This window comes from Typopeltis vanoorti, chromosome 1 (genome assembly GCF_054136105.1).
Source record: "Typopeltis vanoorti isolate ZY-2024b chromosome 1, IOZ_Tvanoo_1.0, whole genome shotgun sequence".
NCBI classification, from domain to species: Eukaryota; Metazoa; Arthropoda; class Arachnida; order Uropygi; family Thelyphonidae; genus Typopeltis; species Typopeltis vanoorti.
Window position 1 is genome coordinate 108,106,019 of NC_143549.1, and position 25,560 is coordinate 108,131,578.

The 25,560-nt window shown below is 35.5% G+C and overlaps 1 protein-coding gene across 4 annotated transcripts in view; it reads left to right on the plus strand.

Annotated features, from left to right (window-relative positions):
• Positions 1-25,560, plus strand: part of mor (SWI/SNF- related protein mor) — a 442,374-nt gene that overhangs the window by 306,073 nt on the left and 110,741 nt on the right. For 3 of the 4 annotated variants that reach the window (XM_090398819.1, XM_090398811.1, XM_090398837.1), the window contains exons 18-21: positions 3,657-3,779; positions 8,356-8,505; positions 17,890-17,987; positions 22,353-22,634. In XM_090398819.1, the coding sequence (XP_090254945.1) occupies positions 3,657-3,779; positions 8,356-8,505; positions 17,890-17,987; positions 22,353-22,634 (653 nt within the window). The remainder of the gene's footprint in view (positions 1-3,656; positions 3,780-8,355; positions 8,506-17,889; positions 17,988-22,352; positions 22,635-25,560) is intronic. The other variant, XM_090398829.1, reaches the window with a different exon arrangement.

The following is a 25,560-nucleotide window of genomic DNA, read 5'->3' on the forward strand; positions in this document are numbered from 1 at the left end:
ATTCTTGCCAGGAACACTCAGTAGGGAAATACCTCTGTAATTCTCGCATTCAGTTTTATTTCCTTTTTTATATATGGGTACTATGAGTGCTCTACTCCAATCATCGGAAATTCGTCCCTCTGTCCAGGCTTTCTGAACTATGCAGTGCAGCCACTGTAAGACTCTTATACCACCATACTTCAGCATTTCTGGTCAAATATCTTCTACTCCTGCTGCCTTTCCACATTTCAAGCCTTTGATGGCTTTTTTCTACTTCAAGTATGGATATGTATTCCTGACTGCATGCCTGGTCAGTGTTTTTTACCACTGTGCTGTCATCACTGCTTGTTTCATTTAACAGCCTTTCAAAGTAACTACTCCATACTTCAAGGATATCTTTTTCTCCCGTTTTCATTTCACCTTTATCATCTCTAACTCCTTTTACAGCACTCTTTCCTCCATTCCTAAGCTTCTTCAACAACCTCCAGAATATCTTACCACCATCTTGATATTTATTTTCTATGTTCTTCCCAAAGTCCTCCCATGACTTTTGTTTAGCTAGTTTTACACAGTGTTTAGCATTCTTGCATTTGTCTCCGTATTCTCTAAGAGCACAAGCTGACTTATTTGCCAGGAACTTTTGATATGCTTTCTTCTTTTCCTTCACTGCCTCTTTAACTTCCTGTGTCCACCAGGGAGTTGTGATTTTTTTATCCTTGCAGACAACCTCATCACATGCCTATCTGGCAGAATCAATCAATGTTTTCTTCAGAGTTTGCCACCGAATCTCCAAGGTTTGATTCCTTCTCAGACTCTTTCATTTTTTCTTCAGTAATCTTTGTGTATTTTAGGCTACAGTTCACATCTTAGAGCTGCTCAACTTTTATTCGCTTTAAAACTTTCTTACATGTTATTCTTTTCAATAAGAAATTTAATTTTATTCTGCTCAAGACTAAATAGTGATCACTTCCAATTTCAAATCCTCTGTACACTCTTGTGTCCTGCACCAGGGAGAAAACATCACTATCAAGAATAACATAGTCAGTGAGAACCAGGAACACTCAGTAAATAAATGTCTCTGTAATTCTCATGTTCAGTTTTATTTCCCTTTTTATAGATCAGTACTATGAGAGCTCTACTCCAATCATCCAGAATTTGATCCTCTGACCATGCCTTCTGAATTATGCAATGCAGCCACAGGAAAATTTCGATAGGGTGATAGTTAGGCACATCAGTCAGGCATACATGGATCTCTTTTAATGAGATTGCACATCATTTACACTCCTGTTCTATTTGTTCTTCAGACTTGAGTAACTTTCAAGCATTTTTTCAAAGCTTCTTATGCACTGTTGATATTCTTGCCATTCAGCAATTTATACAATGAACCAAAGATAGTATTCTCCTGAGCTTGTCTTAATTTCCAAATTTGTAGTTTAGCATATTACCTGTCCACACTGGAACATTTATATAATTGATTACTTCCCAGGTTAGTACAGCATTATTACTGTCACCAAATGGTGGCAAAAAAAATAGTCACATCTTTAACTGAGACACCTTCTGATTCTGTGATCAAATCTAATACTCTTTGTTCTCAAGTTGCTTCTTTCACATGCTCCTTGAGAAAGTTTCACACAACAGCTCAATAAATTCTCCTTCTTTCTTATCTCCTTTGTTCTCTACTACCCAATCAATATTTGGATAATTTGTCACCCATAATAATTACTTGTTTAGTGCTCATCAAGATAATTTAGCAATGCATTTCTTCATCCGCAGCAAATGAACTGGGTTTGTAGTAACACACACCATATATTTCATTCCATTAGTCTCCACACCAAATAGCCTCAAACTTGGTACTACACAGAACATTATTAGCATTATTGCTTTCATATGTTTCTATCCTAACTGTACTCAAGTCATTTGATATCATTGTTTAAATTTTCTTCCAGTATTTTGTGCATGTACTCAACCATCATCAGAAACTTGTAAGATTGTAATATTTATAGCAAAGCACTGCATCATACGGTTGACTGTCACTATAGAAAACTCATAGGGACTACAGGAATAGTTTGTTGTAGAAGTGTTTGCTATAGTGAGAGTTGATTGTACCAGAAATTCTTGTTGCTGGTATTTTTTTAGCATTCTGTTAAGACTTGCTCTCTGATTGGTAGTCTATTTTGACTCACTTGACTATGTGCAGATTTTTCAGTGTGCTTGGTCTTCCAATTATATCTGTGAATTTCTGACTGATGCTCTCTCCTTCTGTGCAGCTGACTATTCTGATTGGCAATGACAGGAAACAGTACATCTGTAAAGCATCATTGATATCTAGAAGGAGAGTGGATAGAATTGGTCTTTAAGGAAGGAGATAACAGAAGCCAATTTTTTAATTTGTTCAGATTATTTTTATGCTGGAATTATTGTATTCTGTGAAATTTATTCAAAATACCATTACATAATGTATTACACAGGTTGTTTTTTGTTGGCAGGCAGGAATACCTTCTCCATTATTTCAGATTACACTGAGATGTGGGCAATAGGTTAATAGTTTGATGGAAGATATTTATCTTTTTTGGAATGGTCTTAATATAGGCTTGCTTCCATACTGTAGGATCCATGTCACTGGTGGACGTGAGTGTAGAAGAGATGATAAAAAGCATCTGTTAGTTCAGAAGTACATCTGTTGAGCACAACTGGAAGCTTTTTTTTTTTTTTGGTACATAAGTTGTGCAAGATATTTCTGGTGGAAGACTACAGGGTGTCATGCAGTACAGTATTCCAGGTATATTTGAAGGTGATTTTATTTGCCTTGGTCCTCTATGCAGGAGTCGGATGAGAAGAATGATGTGATGTTTTATTTTTAAATAATGTTGCAGTAGTGCCATCTGAGTGAAGGATGGGTGAGAGCATGGATGGGCTGTAATTGCACCTAACAGCCTTGGCAAGGGGAAGCTGGAGTTTTTGTTCATGCAAGATCCTTTCTGTAACATCTTCACAACAAGTATCTGGATCTGGAGAATGAAACGGTAATCTAACCATGGAAGATTACTGTTTCTGAGACTGGGAATTCTGAGACACCCTACCAAAGTGGGGTAAGTCTCAGATTCTCCCAGTAAGTATATATTGCCAAAGGATAGGTTGTGAATGGCTGAGGGAAGAGCATTCCATTAGAAATGACATTATGATCTGCTTTACCAAGAGGAACAGGCTACCTCTGCAGTGTGTCTGGAAGGAGAACTGTTTAAGAAATCTAGTTTTTGGGTGAGTAGCTTTAGGTAGTTGCTCACAACACATATTTTGGCATCTCTTTCAGGTTGGTCAGTGAAATTGACATGTTTGGCATGCCCTTGATGGGTATTACTGACATTGCATGTTTGAAAGGGGAATGGACAGAACCCAGAATCCCTGCTCTGGGTACCTAACAGCATCAGCTACTTTAGACCTCCAGTAAGCATGGTTATCTACCTAGTAGGTCTAGTCAGCATTTCTTCCTATTAGGATGACTCTTTGACAGCAAGAATACTTGCTGCCTTAATGTGCTTTCATGCTCAGATGTTAATTTTGTAGCAAATTCAAGACTTAACATATCCATAAAAAGATTTATTCATGTAAGAAAAAAAAGTAATGCTATATTATCTTTTCTTGTATCATTTTGACATTAATTTCTTTATTGATTTCAGGTCCACTAGCATACCAGCCAATTCCATTTTCCAAAGCTGGAAACCCCATTATGAGTACTGTGGCATTCCTTGCTTCTGTTGTGGATCCCCGTGTAGCAGCAGCTGCTGCAAAAGCAGCAATGGGTAAATTTACATATTCATTTTTAATGTTTCATTTGACTTTATTTGTAGTTGACTTTCTTTGATGTCCTACTGAATCTGAGTTGTTCTTTTGCTATCATCGTAACACTTTAATATCAACTAATGAACCTCCTCTCCCTTATATTGTCCTCACAAAAACAGGTTCCACTCACTTTCTGTGCTTGTCCACTTCATTTTTTTAATCTATGTGGTTTTGATGAAATATTTTTAAAAATTCACTGAATATATGCCATTTAAAAGTGACTCACACCTCCATAGCCATTTATTCATTTCCATGATACCAGATCAATAGAAGATGAAATCTAAAAAGCATCAGTTAGAAGAACTCTTTAAGTTTTATTTTCTAAGGATTACTAAATAACTTAAGGAATTCACAATGTATACTGGACTATAAATTAAAATAAACTTTAATATATACTTCCTATATTTCGGCAACGTCATGTTGCCATCTTCATGGGAACATAAGATTAAGACACGTGCACGCAGGCACTAAAAACAGCAAATGAAGTCGAAGAGAGGAAAACTACTGTTTTACCTAAAGTCCTGATGATGCCTCCTAGTGGGCTATATTAGGTATTCTTGGCCGTTAGGCTGAAGTTCTCAAGATGTACGTCTCCCAAATTTTTGGGGGGGTTGTAACCATTGGCTACAACCCCAAAAAATACTAAAACTAGTAAACTACAACCCTCCCTTCACAATAAAAGATTACTCTAAATCCATCACCATTCTCTACATCCAGGGCACCTCAGAAAAAATTACCAAAATCCTAAAAAAATGTGACCTGATCTCTTGTTACAGACCATATAGAAAATTGGCATCCCTTATCTGCTCCACTAAAGACCTACCTCGGGTATACCAGGTCCCTTGCAGCTGTAAACTGTCCTACTTTGGCCAAACAGGCAGGACAGCGAATATCAGAATTTTGGAACACAAAGACAACATCTGGTTTCACCAGTACAGCCACTCTGGGTTTGCAGACCATGCTCTGGATGCACGACACAGAATACGGTGGAAGAAAGCCACAGTAATACACCGCAGCAAGTTTAAATTTGAAAGACTATTCATAGAATCAGCCTCAGCCCTATGGAACATGCCAAACCTCAACAAATGTGGATGCATGAGACTGCCCCAAATTTGGGAGACGTACATCTTGAGAACTTCAGCCCAACAGCCAAGAATACCTAATATAGCCAGGTAGGGGGGGCACCATCAGGATTTTAGGAAAAACAGTAATTTCTCTCTTCAACCTCATTTGCTGTTTTTAGTGCCTGCATGCATGTGTCTTAATCTTATGTTCTCATGAAGATGGCAATGCGAGGTTGCCGAAATATAGGAAGTATATATTAAAGTTTATTTTAATTTATAGTCCAGTATACGTTGTGAATTCCTTAAGTTATTTAGTAATCATGTGAAACCAACGTATAAGCCTTTCTACGAGAATTATTTTCTAATGATTTAGAAGGGCAACATAGTGAAAACATGGAAAAGTCATCTACTGGAACAACTCCATTCTTGCATAATTGAAGAGAGACATCAGATGCATTTAAATGGAAAAGAGCAGAAAATTATGCGCACATAATATCAGCATTACTGGTGTCTTAAAGTTATGACAAAAACAGGTGATTTCTTTCTGATTAATAATTGTAAGATTTCTTTTCTCAGGCACTAAAGATCATGGAAAGGAGGGCTTATCTGTGGTATTAAGTGGAAAAATTCTAAACTTCAATGAGAGTCATTCAAGATAGCTGATGTAAAAAAGGAGAAAAAAGCTGTTTCCAGTTGTGGAGATGGAAAGAATAGTAGGAAATGAATCCCAGATATGTTGAAATGTTTTGGAAACATTTTAAAGAAAATAGCAAGGCTAATATGGTTATTATTTATCATTATTAATAATAATGATTAATTTATGATGAAAATAGCATGACTAATAGTAATAACTTGCTCAATTTCTGTTTGGTACATGGAATTGGAATTACTAATACCATGTTTCAGCATTAAAGATGTGTATACAGTAGTCCCTCCTTATCTGCAGGAGATATGTTCCAAGATTCCCATTGGATACCTGAAACTGCAGATAGTACCAAACCCTATATATCTATGTTTTTTCTATACATACATGCATACCTGTGATAAAGTTTAATTTATAAATTAGGCACAGTAAGAGATTAACAACAATCTTCTTCTGCAGCTTCTCCTACTTAAGTGGGGGTCACTGTTTGTAATGAGTCTCTTCCACACCTTCCTGTCTTGGGCTGTCACCACATCCAAGTTCTTCATCTTCAAGTCCTCTTCTACCAGCTCCCTCCATCTCTTCTTTGGCCACCCACGCTTCCGCCCTCCTTGCACATCCATCTGCGTGACCCTTCTTCCCACATATTTGTCCTCCCTCCTCATCACATGACCAAACCATCTCAACCTTGCCTCCTGTATTTTCGCTCCTAAGTTCATAACTTTCAATGTTCCCCTGACATAGTCATTTCTCAGACGATCCTTTCTGGTCACACCGCACATCCACCTAAGCATTCTCATCTCTGCTACTTCCATCCTGCTGATATTATTTTTCCTCAGGGCCACAGTTTCTATAGCATATGTCATAGCTGACCTCACTACTGTCCTATAAATTTTGCCTTTCAGATTGATCGGCACCCTCTTATCGCATAACACTCCAGCCATCTCCCTCCAGTTCCTCCAACCCGCTTGTATCCTGCATCCCACTTCCTTCTCAGCTCCTCCATCTTCTTCCACTGTTGAACCTAAGTATCTAAAGTCTCTCACCTTCCTGATGACATTTCCTTCCAGCTCCAGATCTGTCTCCTGGCTGCCACCCACTGCGCAACACATATACTCTGTCTTACTTCTGCTTAGTCTCATACCTCTCTCTTCCAGTACTTTTCTCCATCTTTCCAGTTTAGTTCCCGCTTCTTCTCTTGAATCTACACACAACAAGATGTCATCTGCATACAACATTGTCCAAGGCGCATCTTCTCTCACCTCCTCTGTTACCACCTCCATCGCAATATTAAACAGAAACGGACTTAATGCTGACCCTTGATGCAAGCCAACTGTTACTTGAAAACTTTCTGTCTGTCCCAAACAGGTCCGAACACTTGTCTTCACATTTCTGTACATTTCCCGCACCAACCTGACATATTTCTCCGGCACCTTCTTCTCCCTCAGACACCTCCAGACTTCTTGCCTTGGCACTCTATCGTATGCTTTCTCCAGATCAAAGAGATTAACAACAATAACTAATAATAAAATAGAACAATTGTAACAATATTCTGTAATAAAAGTTATGTGAATAGAATCTTAGCAACCTCAGCATACAATTTTTTTATTTCCTTATGAAGTTGAGAACTTTCACCTTTTCACTTAAAGGAAGTGCTTTATGGCTTCTTTTTGACATATTCAAATTTTCAGCATCATCACTACTCTTGCACTTTAGGGGCTATTATTAAGTAAAATAAGGGTAACTTGAACACAAGCACTGCGATACTGTAATAGTCGATCTGATAACTGAGATGACCACTAAGTGACTAATGAGTGGATAGCCTATACATTAGAGTGTGGGTATGCTGGACACGAGTCACGTTTCAGGTGTCATGCTACTCAGAATGGCATTGCAATTTAAAACTTATGAATTGTTTATTTCTGGATTTTTCCATTTAATATTTTTGGACGAGGACTTTTTGGACTTTTTATTTAAGTTGTTCAATTCACTTAACTTTGTTCACCTGTATACAATAGCATCATGGCTTCTTTCTTGATGAATTCCTGAAATTCTTGATCATCCACTGGCACTAGATACATGTTGCTAATACTTGAGATTTTAGCTGTGTCCTTGCAGCTTAAGTTTTGCATGGAAGTGAAATATTACCTCACATGTGCCATAATTTAGAAAAATTTGAGATGAGAGTTTCTTGGGCATAATGTTTACTCGGTGACAAATAAAATGTGGAAAACATGATATAATAAGCATTGCCGGCTGATTAAATTTATATACAACAAAAAATAGAAATCAGCCCTAAGACCTACTAGCTATGTGTGAGTGAGTGTTCAGACCAGTTTTAGATATCACTCTTGACTAATTTAAAGCATTTCATCAGAAATTTTAGACTACTAATATGCATCTTCTTATGATTAGATTGAAAGATATTTAAACAGGTTTGTCATTAAAGTATTAAGAAATAATAATTTCTGTATATTTTAGTAACATTGATTTTCTCAATAAAAATACTCTTGCAGTCAATGAATCACTAAAAACGCTTGCATAAACATTCAGTTGAATGCTGCTGGCTACCTTTATTTTGTGAGTCTTTATAACATAGTCATTCAAGTTAGTTATTCTGTTCTTTCTCTCTTCCCAGTAGCTAATTCACCCATGGTATCAGTGTTCAGATTTTACTGATATTCATGTATACTATTGCTATACTGTATGTTTATATAAAATATCAGTAGTTTAATATTGTTTATAATATTGCATAGATCGACAGTTATAAAATGTTTGGGTGGGTGTGTATTGCTAAATTTGGATTTTACTCTTTGTATTGTCTCTTAGAGGAATTTGCAAAGATAAAAGATGAAGTACCTTCAGCTCTTCTGGATGCTCATATAAAAAATGTGGAGGCTGCAGCAGCAGATGGCAATGCTGATCCTAAAGCTGGACTGGCAATGACTGGAATAGCGGGAACAATGGAAAAAGAGGATGGTAGGTGTTTTGCATGGTGCAGTAAGAAATTTAATACTATGAAGTATCGAAAGTTAAAGTTACCTATTCCAGTGACCTTGATAAAAAAAAATAATTAAGTCGGAAATATTAAATTTAGCATGTCTTCTACAGAAGCAAATTATGTAAGAAAAAATTTTACACATTTCTGTTTAAAGTTTACCTGCACCATATACAGTTGGTTTTCACTACATTAAACTCCTTATAACAAACTACAATATACATACAACAGGAGACCACCTGTGGTGACTGGTGTGGTACATCACTGAGCATCTGATGATGTCCATTGAATAGATGTATGGATAACAAACTACTGAAAAGACCCAGATCAAATTCAGTATTGTAATTTTCATCTTGATGGAACACTAGCAAGCTTTCCACTATACAGACTATTTCTTTGGTCCATTTTCAAGTGAGAGTTTGCTGTTTCTGTTATAGTTCTGTCAGATTGTGCTTTGCTATTCAGTTGTTATACCCAATGATGATGGGTGCATTAGAATTGTTACAGAAACGTTTTCATCCTTGCATTGTAAACTTATTTGATTTTAAGACTATTTTTCATATTAAAAAAAAAAAAACTTTATAAGCGAATTAATGAAACAACAATGAGCTTAAAATAGCCAAGAAAGTTACTGAAAATAAGTTTCTTGGCTATTTTGGATATAAAAGTTGCTTCCATGCTCAAACTTGCACATAAACTAGGAGTGTATGAAATTTATTGTGCATGTGGCATTTCCTGCATGGGATTGAAAGGCAGATCAGAAAAATCAGGATACAACAAAAATGAAATTTAAAAAAAAAAAAAAAAAAAAAAAAAAGTAATCACAAAAATTAGAATCGGCATTTCATGCTATGAAAGAAAGCATGAAATTAGCAGAGATTATATATTTTATGACTCTACAGTAAGAACTAGAAATAACAATTCTATATAATCATGTTGATCACGTGATTTAAAATATGGATGAAATCTTCATGTTCCTTAACAGATATTTTCTTTTATTAAAATTTATGCTTTCATTCAATTCTCACTATAAGCAGACGTTACTATAAGACACTCAGCCACTATAAACTGCTGAAAAAGTCCTGACCAAAACCCTGCAGGTACAAAAGAAATTCACTATGGAATTTGCTTCAGTTACACTAAAGAAATTCATCCTATGTTAAAAGATGGCAAGTTAAATCTGGAAATAAACAACAGCATAAGCAAAGCTAGTATGGTGGGGAGCCAGGTGAATAAATTTACATGGAATAAAAGAGAAATTAGCCAAAACACTAAACTAGCAATATACAACGCATTGTGCAAACCATTTTTAAGTTATCAGTCTGAGAGTTTGGTTAGAAATAAAGTACTTGATCAAAGACTAGAAACTGCAGTATGAGGGTTCTGAGAAAAATTTGGGGAGTGAACAGATGGTAGAATCATATAAAAAATGAAGATATCAGAAAGGAACTTGATGGTGTTAGAATTCAATAATATGTGTGAGAAGAGCTAACCAAAGTGGTATGGAATAGGAGGAGAAAGGTTAGGAAAACAAGTGTTTGATGCCAAGATGGCAGGAAAGAGATCAAAGCAGAAGACCAAAATCTAAGTGGATTGATTCAGTTACAAGTGTCTTAGAAGAATGAAATGTCAGATGTGATAATATTGGAGAGCTGACAAGTAATGCACTAATTTGAATGAAAATTGTTGATAAGAGATTGATAATAAATGTAAACTTATAGTGTTGTCAGTATCCTGAACACTCATCATTTTCTGATATGTAACCTTAAGGAGTGTTTTCTAGCATTTTTCTCAGCCTGTTTTTTTAAGGATGCTTGCATAAATTCTTCTGCAAATTTCACATTCAGCTTTATTCCCTTTTTTTATAGATGAGAACTGTGAGTGCTCGACTCCAGTCATCTGGAACCTTCAACCTTCTGAACCATGGTGAATTATGCAGCATAACCACTGCAAAACTTTTATACTTCCATATTTGAGCATTTGTGGTCAAATATCATCTACTTCAGCTGCTTTTCCATATTTCAAGTTTTTGATGGTTTTTTTCTACCTCAAGTATTGATATGTAGTCTTGTTTGCTTTTTTCTTGAAAATTTTATACTACTTGTTTCATTTAAGTCAGAGTATTACTCCAGACACCTAGAATATCTTTATCTTCAGTTTTCATGTCTCCTTTATCATCTTTATTCTTATACAGTACTCTTTCCTCCATTTTTATCAGTCTTTTGACTTTTGTTTAGTGACTTTTATACATAGCTTAGCTTAACTGCATTTTTCTCTGTATCCCTTTAGGGCAGGCATCTGCTGACTTATTTGCTAGGAGCTTTTGGTATGTAAATTAGTCATTAAATTACAATCAGTTCTCTACCCATACATGGTACTAATGTACTATGGGTTGATTAACTAACCTCTCATGTATGGACTCAACATAAAACTACATAACAAACTTGTTGGAAGCACAGGAATAGTTGGAAGTTGATGGTTTGTTTTAGTGAATTTTTTTTATAGCATTGAGCTTAAGCTACATTTAAGACTTTCTAGATTTTTTATAGTGAGTGAGTTTGTTATATAATTGTTTTCCATAATGAGAGTCAACTGTACAGTGAAAACTGTTTGCTTTCTTGAAAATTTTCTACTACTGTTCTGTCACTACTTGTTGTCAAAGTATTACTCCAGATATCTAGAATATCCTTATCTTCAGTTTTCATGTCACCTTTATCATCTTTGATCTTTTACAGTACTCTTCCATTTTTTCAGATTTCCACTCTTCTAAATAGTATCTGCCTGACTTGCTTTTAAGGTATATAATAATTGTGCACTTCCTTCTGTTGATGTTACTGGGATATTTGCATGCTCTTTGGCTAGCATACAGAACAGCACTATGCTGATTAGCATAACACCTGTTGCAATTCTTTGTGCACATATGCTGACAGAAGATTGTGCTTATTGCACTATATTGTAGAATCTATGCCCAGTATTTAAAAGTAGTCCTGTCCTGTCAAGCATCATCTCTTGCTCTCTGAATAGTTCAGGCCCAGCCAGCCCTTTATGTTTTTGAACTATGTGTGTGTCTGTCTTTCTTTCACTTGCCTTCGATTCTTCCTTCTAATAAATCTTTTTGCAGGCTTTCATGCCTCACAATATGATTGATAATTACTTAAATATAAAGAGCCAATAGGCTTCATTTCGGCGATATAAACATTATTTAAATTAAGGGGATATTAAATCCCACATTGTTTTAAAACCGAATAAGAAACTCAAAGATTGGAATTAGAGAGTTTCATGCCGAATATAGTATAGTAAACTATAAAAGTATCGGCAACTACTAGCGTGAGCTAATGCACGTAGTCTTTGAGTGTCTTTTTCGGTTTTAAAACAATGTGGGATTTAATATCCCCTTAATTTAAATAATGATTGATAAATGTTATTTTTCTGTGCTCTTTATTAGTTCCGTTATAGTAGCTATCATCTCCAAAACTTCTTCTATATCTATGAGAAATTCAGTGCTTTCCTATACTTCTACATCTTGAAAGCATCAATCCTTCTACTGTCTTCCTTCTTTATTGTCCATGCCTCTACTCTGTAGAGAAAAGTAGATGAAAAAGCATTGAAGCATTTGTAATCTAGTTTTTATTTATCTTGCTGTTAGTATGTTCTTCATTCTGTTAAAGATTAATTTGCAATTTCTGTTCTTCTCTTAATTTCTCTTTTGTATTTTCCATCAGCTATAATTAAAGTCCTAAATAAATATATAACATTTGACTTGTTCTATAATTTGGTTTTATACTTTTATTTTTAACATTGGGGTATAGTTTTCTCTGCTTACTATTATAACTTTAGCTGTTTTTAGGAATTTAATGTAAGTCCATATTTTTTACTCTCTGTATTTATTTGCTGTACCAACTTTTGTAAGTTATCTTCTCTCTCTCTATCTCAGCAATTGATATAACAAAGGCTATTTATATTTTACCTCCTATTTTTACTCTCTCCACTTTTTTCATACTTTCAAAAATATCTTCACTGTAGAGATTGAAGAGAAGAGGAGAAAGCACACACCCCTGCCTGATACCGTTTTGTATTTGGAAAGTATCTCACAGTTTACTGTTTACAGGGGGGGGGGGAGTGAGAAGTTCTCAACACTTAGAACAAAAATGACATTAAAGCAACTGATATAATCACAAGAAAGAACATATGTTATCATCATCATCATCAAATTCCTGCCATGTACCCTCAAGGGGTGTACAGGATATGATAATACTACATGAAAAAATTTACGTCATTACTAACTTCCTATCTACAATTTTCCTCCAAACCAGTCTGTTACTTGTCAAGACTCCAACATTATCAGATCTTATATTTCTATCGTCTAAGGTACTTTATACCATATCAATCTATCTATATCTTGGTCTTCCTCTGGGTCGTTTTCCTGCCAACCTGGCAGAGAACACTTGTTTTGCTAATCATTCCTCGCCCATTCTGTTTAAGTGACTATATACCACCATAGATTAGCTCTGCTAATGCATTCCTGGATGCTGACAATGTCAAGTTCTTTTCTAATATCCTCGTTTTTAATATGATATTGCCATTGATGCTATCTGTTCATGCCTCTCATCTTTCTCAGGACTCTCATATCTGCCGTCTCTAGTCTTTGGTCAAGTGTTTTACTTCTGACCCAGCTCTCAGATCCATAAGTTAAAACTGGTTTGAACACTGTCTTGTATACAGCTAATTTTGTGTTCCGACTAATTTCTCTCTTATTCCATATGAATTTATTCAATTGACTTCCTACCATACCAGTTTGCTGATTCTGTTGTCTATTTCTATATTTAATTTACCATCTTCACTAAAAATCGTGTCTAAATAGCTAAAATGTTTTACTTGTTCCACAGGTTCTCCATTCACAACACAGTTGACATCTTCAATGATTCTGCCTATTTTCATTGTCTTTGTCTTTTTATTGCTGACCTTCATACCATATCTATTACAACAGTTATTCAATTTACTTAGAGAATCTTGCAGACTTGTAGTGGATTTATTTAGAAGTATAACATTGTCCTCATAAAGCAATGAGCTGACATTAACATTTCCAATTTTGATATCATGTTTAATACCACTTTCCTTCATAATGTGATCCATATAGATAATGAATAACAGAGGGGAATAATGTACATCCTTGTTTCACACCATATTTAACATTAAACCATCTTCCTGTACTTCCTTCAATTCTAACTGCTGACTTACAACTCAAATAAAGACTAAGTATTGCTTGATATAATGCCCCATTGACACCATATAACTGAAGCGTATTGAACAGCTTCTCTCTTGGCACCTTGTCATATACCTTTTCCAAATCAACAAAACTTAAATACAGATCTTTGTTATATTCCCATGATTTCTCCATTATTTGTCGTAAAGTGAAGATCTGATCCTGACAGCCTCTATTTGACCTGAATCCAGCTTGTTCTTCACCAAGCTTTTCTTCCACAATTCTTCTCAACCGTTTCTCAAGTATACTTGCATATATCTTACCAGGAACACTCAGTAGGGATATACCTCTGTAATTCTCACATTCAGTTTTATTTCCTTTTTTATATATGGGTACTATGAGAGCTCTTCTCCAAACATCGGGAATTCGTCCCTCTGTCCAGGTTTTCTGAACTATGCAGTGTAGCCACTGTAAGACTTATACCACCATACTTCAGCATTTCTGGTCGAATATCATCTACTCCTGCTGCCTTTCCACATTTCAAGCCTTTGATAGCTTTTTCTACTTCAAATATGGATAGGTATTCCTGACTGCATGCCTAGTCAGTGTTTTTTACCACTGTGCTGTCGTCACTGCTTGTTTCATTTAGCAATTTTTCGAAGTAATTACTCCTTACTTCCAGATATCTTTTTCTCCCATTTTCATGTCACCTTTATCATCTCTATCTCCTTTTACAGCACTCTTTCCTCCATTCCTAAGCTTCTTCAACAACCTCCAGAAAATATTGCCTTTCATATTCCTTTTCATATGCCTTTTCACATTTCAGGCCTTTGATAGCTTTTTCTACTTCAAATATCTTCTTGATATTTATTTTCTATATTCTTGCCAAAGTCCTCCCATGACTTTTGTTTAGCTAGTTTTACACAGTGTTTAGCATTCTTGCATTTGTCTCTGTATTCTCTAAGAGCACAAGCTGACTTATTTGCCAGGAACTTTTGATATGCTTTCTTCTTTTCCTTCACTGCCTCTTTAACTTCTTGTGTCCACCAGGGAGTTGTGATTTTTTTATCCTTGCAGACAACCTCACCACATGCCTATCTGGCAGAATCAATCAATGTTTTCTTCAGTTTGCCACTGAATCTCCAAGGTTTGATTCCTTCTCAGACTCTTTCATTTTTTCTTCAATAATCTTTGTGTATTTTAGTCTACAGTTCACATCTTAGAGCTGCTCAACTTTTATTTGCTTTAAAACTTTCTTACATGTTATTCTTTTCAATAAGATATTCAATTTTATCCTGCTCAAGACTAAATAGTGATCACTTCCAATTTCAAATCCTCTGTACACTCTGGTGTCCTGCACCAGGGAGAAAACATCACTATCAAGAATAACATAGTCAATGAGACTTTTCTTATTCCTTGCCTCTTCTCTCCATGTGAATTTGTGCACATTTTTATGTTGGAACATGGTGTTACTAATAACCAGTCCATGTCCTGAGCAGAAATCCAACAGATATTTGCCATTATTATTAACTTTGCTCTTTTCTCCAAATTTTCCCAAAATATTTTTGTATGTCTGACAATCATTTCCTATTTAGATCCCCTACTCTGCTATTTAGATCCACAAGACTAACTTTTCCTTTTTCATTGTGTCAGATGCTTTCTCTAAAGCATAAAAAAAAAATTCCTCCGATTCTACCTTAGTAGTAGAATCTTCTGTGGGACCATAGGCACAAATAAGTCTCATTGCCCAATTCTCCATTCTGATATTTGCCCACATCACTCTACTTGAGACTGCCTGCCATTCAAGAAGATTAGCCTCGCATTTTGTGTTGAATACTATGGCTACTCCTTCTGTTCCTTGATTGTCATTGCCTGAATATAACATTTTGTATTTATTGCTCAGAAAGATCTCACCAGTTTTTGTCTTTTTTGTTTCAGTCACCCCTATTATGTTGATCTGGTACTTATCTAATTCCTCCACTAGCTCCATTTCTTTGCCATTCAGGCTTCTTATGTTGATAGTACCGATCTTTAACTCTGGTGATGTTGAGTTGGGGTGTGTTTTCAGATTTGTTCCTGTAGCTGACTTTTCGCTGTTCGTCCTGGTTCCCTGGCAAAAACAACGGGGGCCTTGTTTAACAGGGCGACACCCCAGCCGGCATGAGATTTTGTCATGTTGTACCATCATTTTGTATTTTGGTTTAACCAATTTGAATACAATTTGGTCGGCTAAATCCAAAATTGCTAGCCCATTCTCGTTCGTTCAGTTTCCAGGTAGAAATACCCAACAGGGTGCACCACGAGAAGGTGAGGATTGGACATTAGGTCAGAAGTCCTGGTCGGTTCTCTGCATTCCTGTAAAGGCTATGTGGAGGTCTCCTCTCAGTTATACAGCTTTTACCCTTGAGCACCACAGAGGAACATGTTAAAACCTTTTAATTCTCATGTTTCATCAAATCATAATTTGTTTTTTTCTTTTAGGATGTATAAGAAGAGACATGCCAGAGATTTTGAATAAATTCGAAGACATAGAGGTGCCGGTCATCATGAAGTTTTTCTTGCTGCAAGAAAAGTCCACAACTGAGATTCATCAAACTTTGTGTGTGACTATGCCCCAACATATTCAGTAGTTGCCAGATGGGTGGCCAAGTTGAAATCTGGGCATCCTGAGACAACAGATGCCCCTAAGTCAGGAAGACCTTCCATAGCGATTATACCTGAAATTATTCATGAGTTATACCTGAAATTATTCATGAGTTATACCTGAAATTATTCATGAGTTATACCTGAAATTATTCATGAGTTATACCTGAAATTATCCATGAGTTATACCTGAAATCATCCATGAGTTAGACAAGTGTCTGACGATGTCAGACACTTGTCTAACTCATGGATGATTACACAATGAGTGAGGTGGGTGTCTTACCCCATTGATGATAAAAAATAAATCATGTTACAAAGTAGAAGGTTCTCTCATTTTGTCTGTGCTTTAATGCAAAATATATGATAAGAAAACCAGAAATATAAATGGTATATTTTCATAGTTTTGTATACTTTTTTGCATGATGTGTAGGAATGTGTTTCTTACTTTCAGTATCACTGGTTTAGACACACCTCTGATTTTCAATTAATCCAGATAAGTGCACTCTTAAGCACATATGACTTTAAGTTTATCTACAAGAATCTTAAGCACATAGGATTATTACTCCTCATAAGGTGTTAGCTTAAATTTCACATCTATGTTTTGGTCACTGTCTTCACACATCATGGCTGTTTAGGGAGGTTTAACACGAGCCAAGTGTATGTAAAATGGGTTGTCTCCCATATTTCAGTAATGAGGTAAACACTTATGGAGGTCTTGCCAGCAAAATTTGATCCTTGTTGAAAAAAATTGATAATTTCGTTCCATCTCCCTAGTAATCATTTTATAATGAATGGAATAGTTTTTACTATGTTCACTTATAAAATTTCTTGTAACATTATGCAGAGTTATTCAGAAGTCCAAACATCTTAAACATTCACTGCTAATAAACTGTGCAACAGAGTGGTAAATTTTATGGCAAAAGAACTACAAACTCTCCAAATTTGTTTGAGAAAACCATCCGCGTGTGTGTAGTTACCATGGTTTGTCGCTAGGAGGCAATAGTAGCAAATATGGTGCAAAGGACTTTGTGTTTTTGTGCACCCGCACTCCTCACTAATCTCTTGGAACTTCGCAGTTGAATCACCACAGCTGTTGACACTGAATGACCATGACATGCTAACATGTACATGTGACAAAATGGATTATCAGCTTGATGTCTGCCGCATTAGCAAAGGTGGATAGACACATTGAGCATTTGTGAGGTATGTAAAAAAATTGGACAGTTTACCTTTATTTCAGTGTAATAAAATATAGCATCTGTTGTGTAATTTATTAGTGATGAATGTTTAAAATGTTTCACTGACTTCTGAATAACCCTGTATAGTTAATTAAGATTTGACTTGCTCTCTTTTTTCAGTCGAATGTTGAACATTTGATATGACTCAAATAATTTTTCTCTGTAGATAACTTGCATATTAAATTTAATTTAGTGACTTATGAATCAATGTAATGATTTAAATTTAACTGTGTGAATTAATAATGTTTTTATATTTCATTTTGAACTTTTAATTCATGTAGAAGAAAGTGGAGAGAAAGAAGCAAAAGAGAATGTTTCAACTCATCAACAGCCTCGTGCAACAGAAGTGAAACTTGAGAAACCAGTTCAACAAGAAAAGGTGTGAAATAGTTTCTGATATGCATGTTATTTATTTATTTATTTTATTTATTTATGTTTTTTTTTTTTTTTTTTTTTTTTTTTTTTTTTTTTTTTTTTTTTTTGTCCCTGACACTTCAGTCAGGATTCCAGTGATTGGATTAGACTTTGTAATGCATACTGTAAACACTTGTAGAAATGGCTCTAAATTTGTGCATGTAAATTATAATCAGTTATAAGATGGTTGAGTTTTCTTTTTATGATGAAGAAAAAAAATTCTTTTAACCATGCCATTAAATCAGCTAGCTTATAATCAAACATTACAGCCATGAATATCTATGTTAAAGTAGTGGAATTCAAAAGTATGACTGCATGCTTTGTTACTGGGTTAGTGCTGAGATACCTATTGCCATTTCTTACAAAAGTCTAGGTATTTACTGTTTAATGACCTATAGGTATACAATTTACAGGCTGATTGACACTATGCAGTAACTTAACCTATGTTGTTTTTCAGCATGAATTTGACAGCTTTCTCCCAAAACAAACTTGTCTGTGCTGTTTGTAATACATCATCTTATTTATTGCTTCCATATATATATATATATATATATATATATATATATATATATATATATATATATATATATCGCGCGGTTAGCCTAGTGGTTATGCGCCTCGCAACCATATGCCTGGGGAAGGAGTGTCCTAGGTTCGATTCCCGTCGGTGACGTGAGGAGCTGAAGGATCTTCCTCAGCCATAGCCAAGTTAGCCAGTCTTGGGCGTGGACAGCAGGGTTTTTTCCCCAGTTTATTCTGGGGTTTTTCATCCTGCAAGCAGGCAAACTGGCCTTGAGAACTCAACACTACAGGCAATGGGATACACCGGGGTATAAGGCTGACCACCTTATCCTGTAAACGGATTGAGGTTCGATGATCAATGGACCCTCGACACCGCAAGGTAAAAAGAGGGTATAAGGAAGATGATGATGATATATATATATTTTTTTTTTTTTTTTTTTAAATAACATTACAATCTGTCACCTTAACATACTGTTTTGTTATGTCAATACTGGTTTTCTATATATGTTTTACTGGGAGGAGAGAAAATCATGATATGAAAGATCTGCCATCTAATGTGCTTAACATAATAGAATCATTCAGAAGGACATGGTGATTAAGAGTACTAATTCAGGAACATGTTAATTATATTATTTACCAGCAAAATGTTTGTATAAATTACCCATATGCAGAAGACAGATTATACTTATAAGAAAGCAAACTGACACTATGTGTATTATAATTTGAGGTCACTGTTTATGATTGCTATATTTAATATTGGTTTTGTAGACATGCAACTAGAAAATGTTTTCTGGAAAATCATAAGCATCTTTCTGGAAATCTTTTTTATGCCTATTATGGCTACAGTAACCTGCATAGAGTCAGCATACTCATTTATGCTACCTGCATTCATAATGTATTCTGTGTTCCGCCGACCACTCCATGTAAAAAATCTTCTCCTCAGTTTACAGAAAACCCCACACAAACTTTCCCATCATCCACTCCCAAATATGGTATAATTAAAATCCTAGTTAACAGGGCCTCAACCTTTGTTCTAACAAGGCTTTCTTCACAGCTTTATTCACCATACTTTTCTGTCCAGTGGCTGTGATGTCAAAAAGATTAACAAAATAGTTGTTCTTCCTGTCACCTTATCCTTCTCAATGTGCAGATTATAGTAATGCTGTTGTATTCCCTACATCTGGGACACCTCTGAAAAAATAGAACTGAATGAGAAAAAAATAGAAATGAATAAGAAACATATAAGAAATATGTGCATTGCTTTCAAACCTTATGTGAGGCTATCTGGCATCCTAAAGATCAACTCCCTCTCCTCTCTGTTGTGGGTGTGTGTGCAAGGTTCTTTGTTCTTGCAACTTGTTGTTATGGACAAACTGGGAGATTGCCAGCATCATCTGTCTTGAAAAGCACAAGAAATATATAAGAAATATATTTCTTATATATTATAATCGGAGTGACCATATGGCATCTACAGATGCCGTATGGTCACTCCGATGCTCAATGATGTGCCACACCAGGCCTCACCATGTAGTCCTGTTTGCTTTTCTGAAGGCCTCAACTCTGAAGATCAGTCACTCCACACACACACCATCCATCAAGGCATTGATGGTCTACCCCTTCCTCTTTTTCCAGGAACTTTACCTTCTATTATTGTTCTGAGAAGTCCCCCCCCTTCCATCCTTTCAGTGTGTCCAAAATATTTTAACTTTCTTCTGCCAATATCCTTAAAGTCTTGAGCCACTTGTGCTATGCTGAATTTTTTTTCTCTTTTACTGTGTTTGCACACTTTTTCAATAAGGTTTAGATAGTAGTCGGGAATTTGGATGGAATGAGAGATGAAGGCAAATAACAGATGAGGATTTCTGTTATTTGGTCTGAGCAAGCGTTTGGATTGAGAGAGAGAAAAGAAGCAGTAGTCTGACTATGGAACGGAGGACTAGAAGTCACAGAGATCATCCCATTTGGCAACCTTGTAGTACCTAAGGACACAAGACTGAGAATTGTTGGGCAAAGGAGACTCATATGAAATTATAGTCTGAGTTACCAGGAGGAGGAGAAGTGACATCCTGAGCATATTTGGAATGGGAGCTTGTTAAGAGGAGGTCAAATGTGTGGGCAAGTTGGTTGGAGTTATCTGTTATTCAGGTAGGAAGATTGACTCTCTGTATTAGATCATTGCTGATGTAAATACCTTTGCAGCATTCCTACCCACCTGAATTGGTGGGATGTAGAACGAGGGAAGCCAATTTGAGTTGTGAATGTTGAAATCCCCAAGAAAGATGACCTCACTATTAGGATAGTTCAGCTGTAAAAATCAAGCTTTACAGATAAATAGTTTTGTCACCACAAAGTCACCCACACTGCATGAAGAGATCAGAGTTATTGGAGTTTGGAGAGTGATAGAGACAGCAAATGAATGTAACAAAATAGTTTGGTAAAGAAATTTTCAGTCAGAATTGATAAAATTAGTGTGTGTGTGTTGTGGATGGGGGAGATTTGAGGTTTTGCAATCTCTGATGTGGGATGTCAGTTGTCATGAATGCACAAGTGTCCTTGCAGAAGAACTGTGTAATGTGTAGTTCAGATAGTTAAGGTAGACAGTAAGTGTTGAGTTTACCAACTGAGATTCTGTTAGGAATAATAATAATAATTCTGGTTTAGATGACTGATATTGGTGTACATCATTTATATTGTTCTTTAGGCCATGAATGTTGTCTAAACAGCAATGTAAATGACATACACACTACTACCATTTTTTGTTGGATTTGTGTCTGTACTAATTCATTATATATTGAAATGGAAGAGATAATAAGGAATAGGAGCATGCATGTGAAGTGACACTTACAAACATACTGCCCACATATAGGGAACCCAGTTGCTCACACATGGATTCCTTGGCAGTTCCCTCTGCATACCACCATACTTTGTCTCCCTCTATTCACAAACTGGCAGAATTAGTAGCAACAGGATTCTGCTTCCCAATCATTTGTTGATTGGGAAGCCTCTGGATTTGTTAGTATACAGGATTGAACCAATTTGGTCCTATATGAATGGGGGGGGGGGGTTTAGCAGCTGGCCTGCAGAACAGTTTCACCCACATTGCATATAAAAAGGGGAAATGGAGACCTTGAGCTCTTGTTCTGGTAACCAAATGACTGCAAAACCACTTATGGCCTTCAATAAGCAAGATGATGGTCCCCCCCATTTGTGGAAAGAGGCTGTACTGTGGGAAGGTGACTTGACTGTGAGATGCTATATTGTGCATCTACAAAGAGCATTATTTGGTGTGTGTGGGAGACAAGAAAATTAAGTCTGCATTTTAATGTGATCCATCTTCGATTCATTTGATCTTCTTTTGTGTTATAAAACAATTTTTATTATTACTATTTAATATATTATATTATTATATTAATCAGATCTATTCTTTTATTTCATATTTCACACACCACAAGTATATAGAGTGAATTAATATATTCTCTGAATTCAGAGTATTTTCAAAGACTTATTTATGTGATGATGGCATTTAAATTGGCATTACAACTCAATAGATGTTGCAGTTGATATTAAGTAATCAAAGTTAAGTTCATTCAAAATAATTCCACTTTGTATTTCAATTTAGCACTTCTGCTTACAAAGATTGAAGAATACATTTGATTTTTTTTTTTTGTTGTTTTTTTTTATATCATTGTACATCTGGAAGAGCTAGTTATGATAACTTAGAAAAATTTAAAGTAGAAGTTCTTATCTATATCAAATGATACAGTTAAAGAAATTAAGTGTAATATATTGAAGATATTTTTCTTTATAGGTTGAAGAAATGGAAGTGGATCAAGTAAGAATAGGAAAAGAGAACGAGAAGGATGTTACGGCTGAATTCAAGCAAGATGAAGATCATCAACCCCAGATGAAAATAGAACAAGATTCTGGAGAAAATGGTGAGAAAGAAGAAAATGAGCAGCCACCAGAAGAAGAGGAGGAACAGCAGCAGCAACCTAAAAAGCCTGAGACAGAACGAGACAGATTAGTAAAAGATGCACACCTGTCTACAGCTGCTGCAGCTGCTTTAGGTGCTGCTGCTGTGAAAGCTAAGGTAAAAATGTATTTGTCACTTTCATTATGTAATGAAATTGAGTAAATTAAGTTACTGAACCACCTGGAATTAGCTCTGCTCGCATGCTCCTGAATGTTGACAATGTCAAATTCCTACTATCTTCATTTTTTGTGTGATTTTGCCATTGATGCCATCTGCCGACTTTCTGAATTTTTCTCAGAACCCTCATAACTGTGCTCTTTAGTATTTCATGGACTTTTTATCTTCATTTTTGATATCAGATCTAATGCCACTTTTCTTCATAATGCGATCCATACAGATGAATAATAGTGAAGATAGTGCGCATGGAATTTTACACCAGTCTATCTGCTAGCACCCCTTTCAGTTGACTGCTGACTTAAAACTCAAATATAGACTGTATTGCTTAATTGCCCATTTATGCCATGTAATTGCAAGATTTTAAACAATTTTTCTCTTGTCACCTTGTTATATTCCCATGATTTCTAAACTATTTGTCTTAAAATGAAAATCTGATTCTGACCTCTGTTTAGCCTAAAGAAAGATGTTTTTCTCGAGGTTTTCTTTCAACAATTTTACTTAGCCTCTTCTCAAGCATGCTTGCATAAATCTTACTTGGAACACTCAGCATGTAAATTCCTTTGTAATTCTCACATTCAGTTTTATTTCCCTTTTAATAGATGAATACAAAGAGATCTGCTCTAATCATCGAGAATTCAATCTTCTGACCAGACATTCTGAATTTTGCAGCCACTGTGAGATTTTTTTGTTTGAGCATTTCCAGTGAAATATCCTCTTACTCTGGCTGACATTCCATATTTGAGGGTTTTGATGTCTTTTTCAACCACAGTTCTTTCATTTCTTGTTTCATTTTAAGTAAATACTCCAGACATCTAAAATATTTTTATCTTCAGCTTTCATGTCACCTTTATCATCTCAAATTCTTTTTCAGTACTCTTTTCTCTATTTCTAAGCTTTCTCATCAGCCTAGAGAGAGCATTGTTACCTTCTAATATTCTTACTGAATTTTCTCATATTAACTGGCTTGCTAGGAATTCTTTCATTATGCTTTCTTCTATTTTCATAACTTCTAAGTCCACCATGGAGTACTGATTTTTATAACCTTGCATACCTCTCACTGAATCGATCAATCACAGTTTTCTTTAGTCTGCCACTGGCTCTTCAGGGTTTGATTCTTGTTTTCAAACTCTCATTTTTCCATTGAATAATATTGATATATTTGATATATAAATTGATATATCAAGTATACTTGCATAAATCTTATCAGGAACACTCAGTAAGGAAATACCTCTGTAATTCTCACATTGTTTTATTTCCTTTTTTTATATATGAAAGGTGTCTACTCCAATCATCCAGAATTTGACTCTCTGACCAGGCCTTCTGATTAATGCAGTGCATCCACCATAAAACTTTTATACCTCCACATTTCAGGTTTTTGATGGCTTTTTCTACTTCAGGTACTGTTATGTATTCTTGACTGCATTCCTGTTAAAATTTTTCTATCACATGATGATCAAAGTAATTACTTCAGAAAAATAAAGATAAATATCTTTAGTTTTCATGTCATCCTTGTCATCTCTATTTTCTTTTACGGTACTTTTTCCTCCATTTCTAAGCTATTTCAATAGAATATTTTGCCATCTACCTGATATTTATTTTTTATGTTCTTACAAAGTCTTCTCGTGACTTGTTTTCCTACATTTTTCTCTGTATTTTCTTAGAGCACAAACTGATTTATTTGCCAGGAACTTTTGATATGCTTTCGTCTTCTCCTTGACTGCCTCTTTAACTTCCTTAGTCCACGATTCTGATTTTTCTATCCTTGCAGATTATCTCACTGCATACTTCTTTGGCTGAAACATTCAATGTTTTCTTCTGGGTTTCCCACTGAATCTCTGAGATTTGGTTATTTGCTTTCAATCTCTTTCACTTTTTCTTGAATAATGGTTGTGTATTTGTGTATTTCACTTCTAATAGCTGCTCAACTTTGAAACTTTCTTACACACACCCTTCTTTTCAAATGAAATTCAGTTTTATATTTGATTTAATGAAACAAGCACTTTTCAACATTGTTTGTTTCATTTAGCAGTCTTTTAAAGTAATTACTCCAGACATCTTTATCTTTACTTTTCATGTCACCTTGATCATATCTGATTCTTTATACAATACTCTTTCCTCCATTTCTAAGCTATTTCAATAGCCTGCAGAATATTTTGCCACTTGCAGTTTTTCCATCTACACTAAAAGAAAAGTCAGTGAGAGTTTTCTTATTTCTTCATCTGAAATTGTGCACATTTTTCAGTTAGAGTAATAACTAGTTTATGTCCTGAACAGAACACCAGCAGGCACTTGCCATTATTAGCATTGCTCTTTTCTCCAAATTTTCCCAAAACATTTCTATATATTTGGTAATCATTTTGTACTCTGCTGGTTTGGATCTCCAGTTAGACCAATTTTTCCTTTTTCAGTTGTTAGCTGAGTTCTCTAATTCTTTACAGAATTCCTCCATTTCTTCCTTAGTAGAACCTTGTGGGAACATAGGCACAAATGAGTTTCGTTATCCAGTTCTGATATTTTCCCATATCACTCTACTTGATATTGCCTACCATTCAAGAAGATTCTCCTTGTATTGGGTGGTTGAATACTATAGCTTTTCCTTTTTCCCGTTTGTTATTGCCTGAATATAATATTTTGTATTTGTCGCTTAGAAAGATCTCACCTATTATTTCAATCTGGTACTTATCCAATTCTTCTGCTAGCTCCATATCTTTTCCATTGATGCTTCTTATGTTGATAGTATCATTCTTGAACTCTGTTGACTTAGTATGTGTTCTGGAATTTGTTATAGTAGCTGACTTTGTGCTGTTCACCCTGGTTCCCTGATGAAAACAATAGGGGGCTTGTTTAACCGGGCAATGCCTCAGCT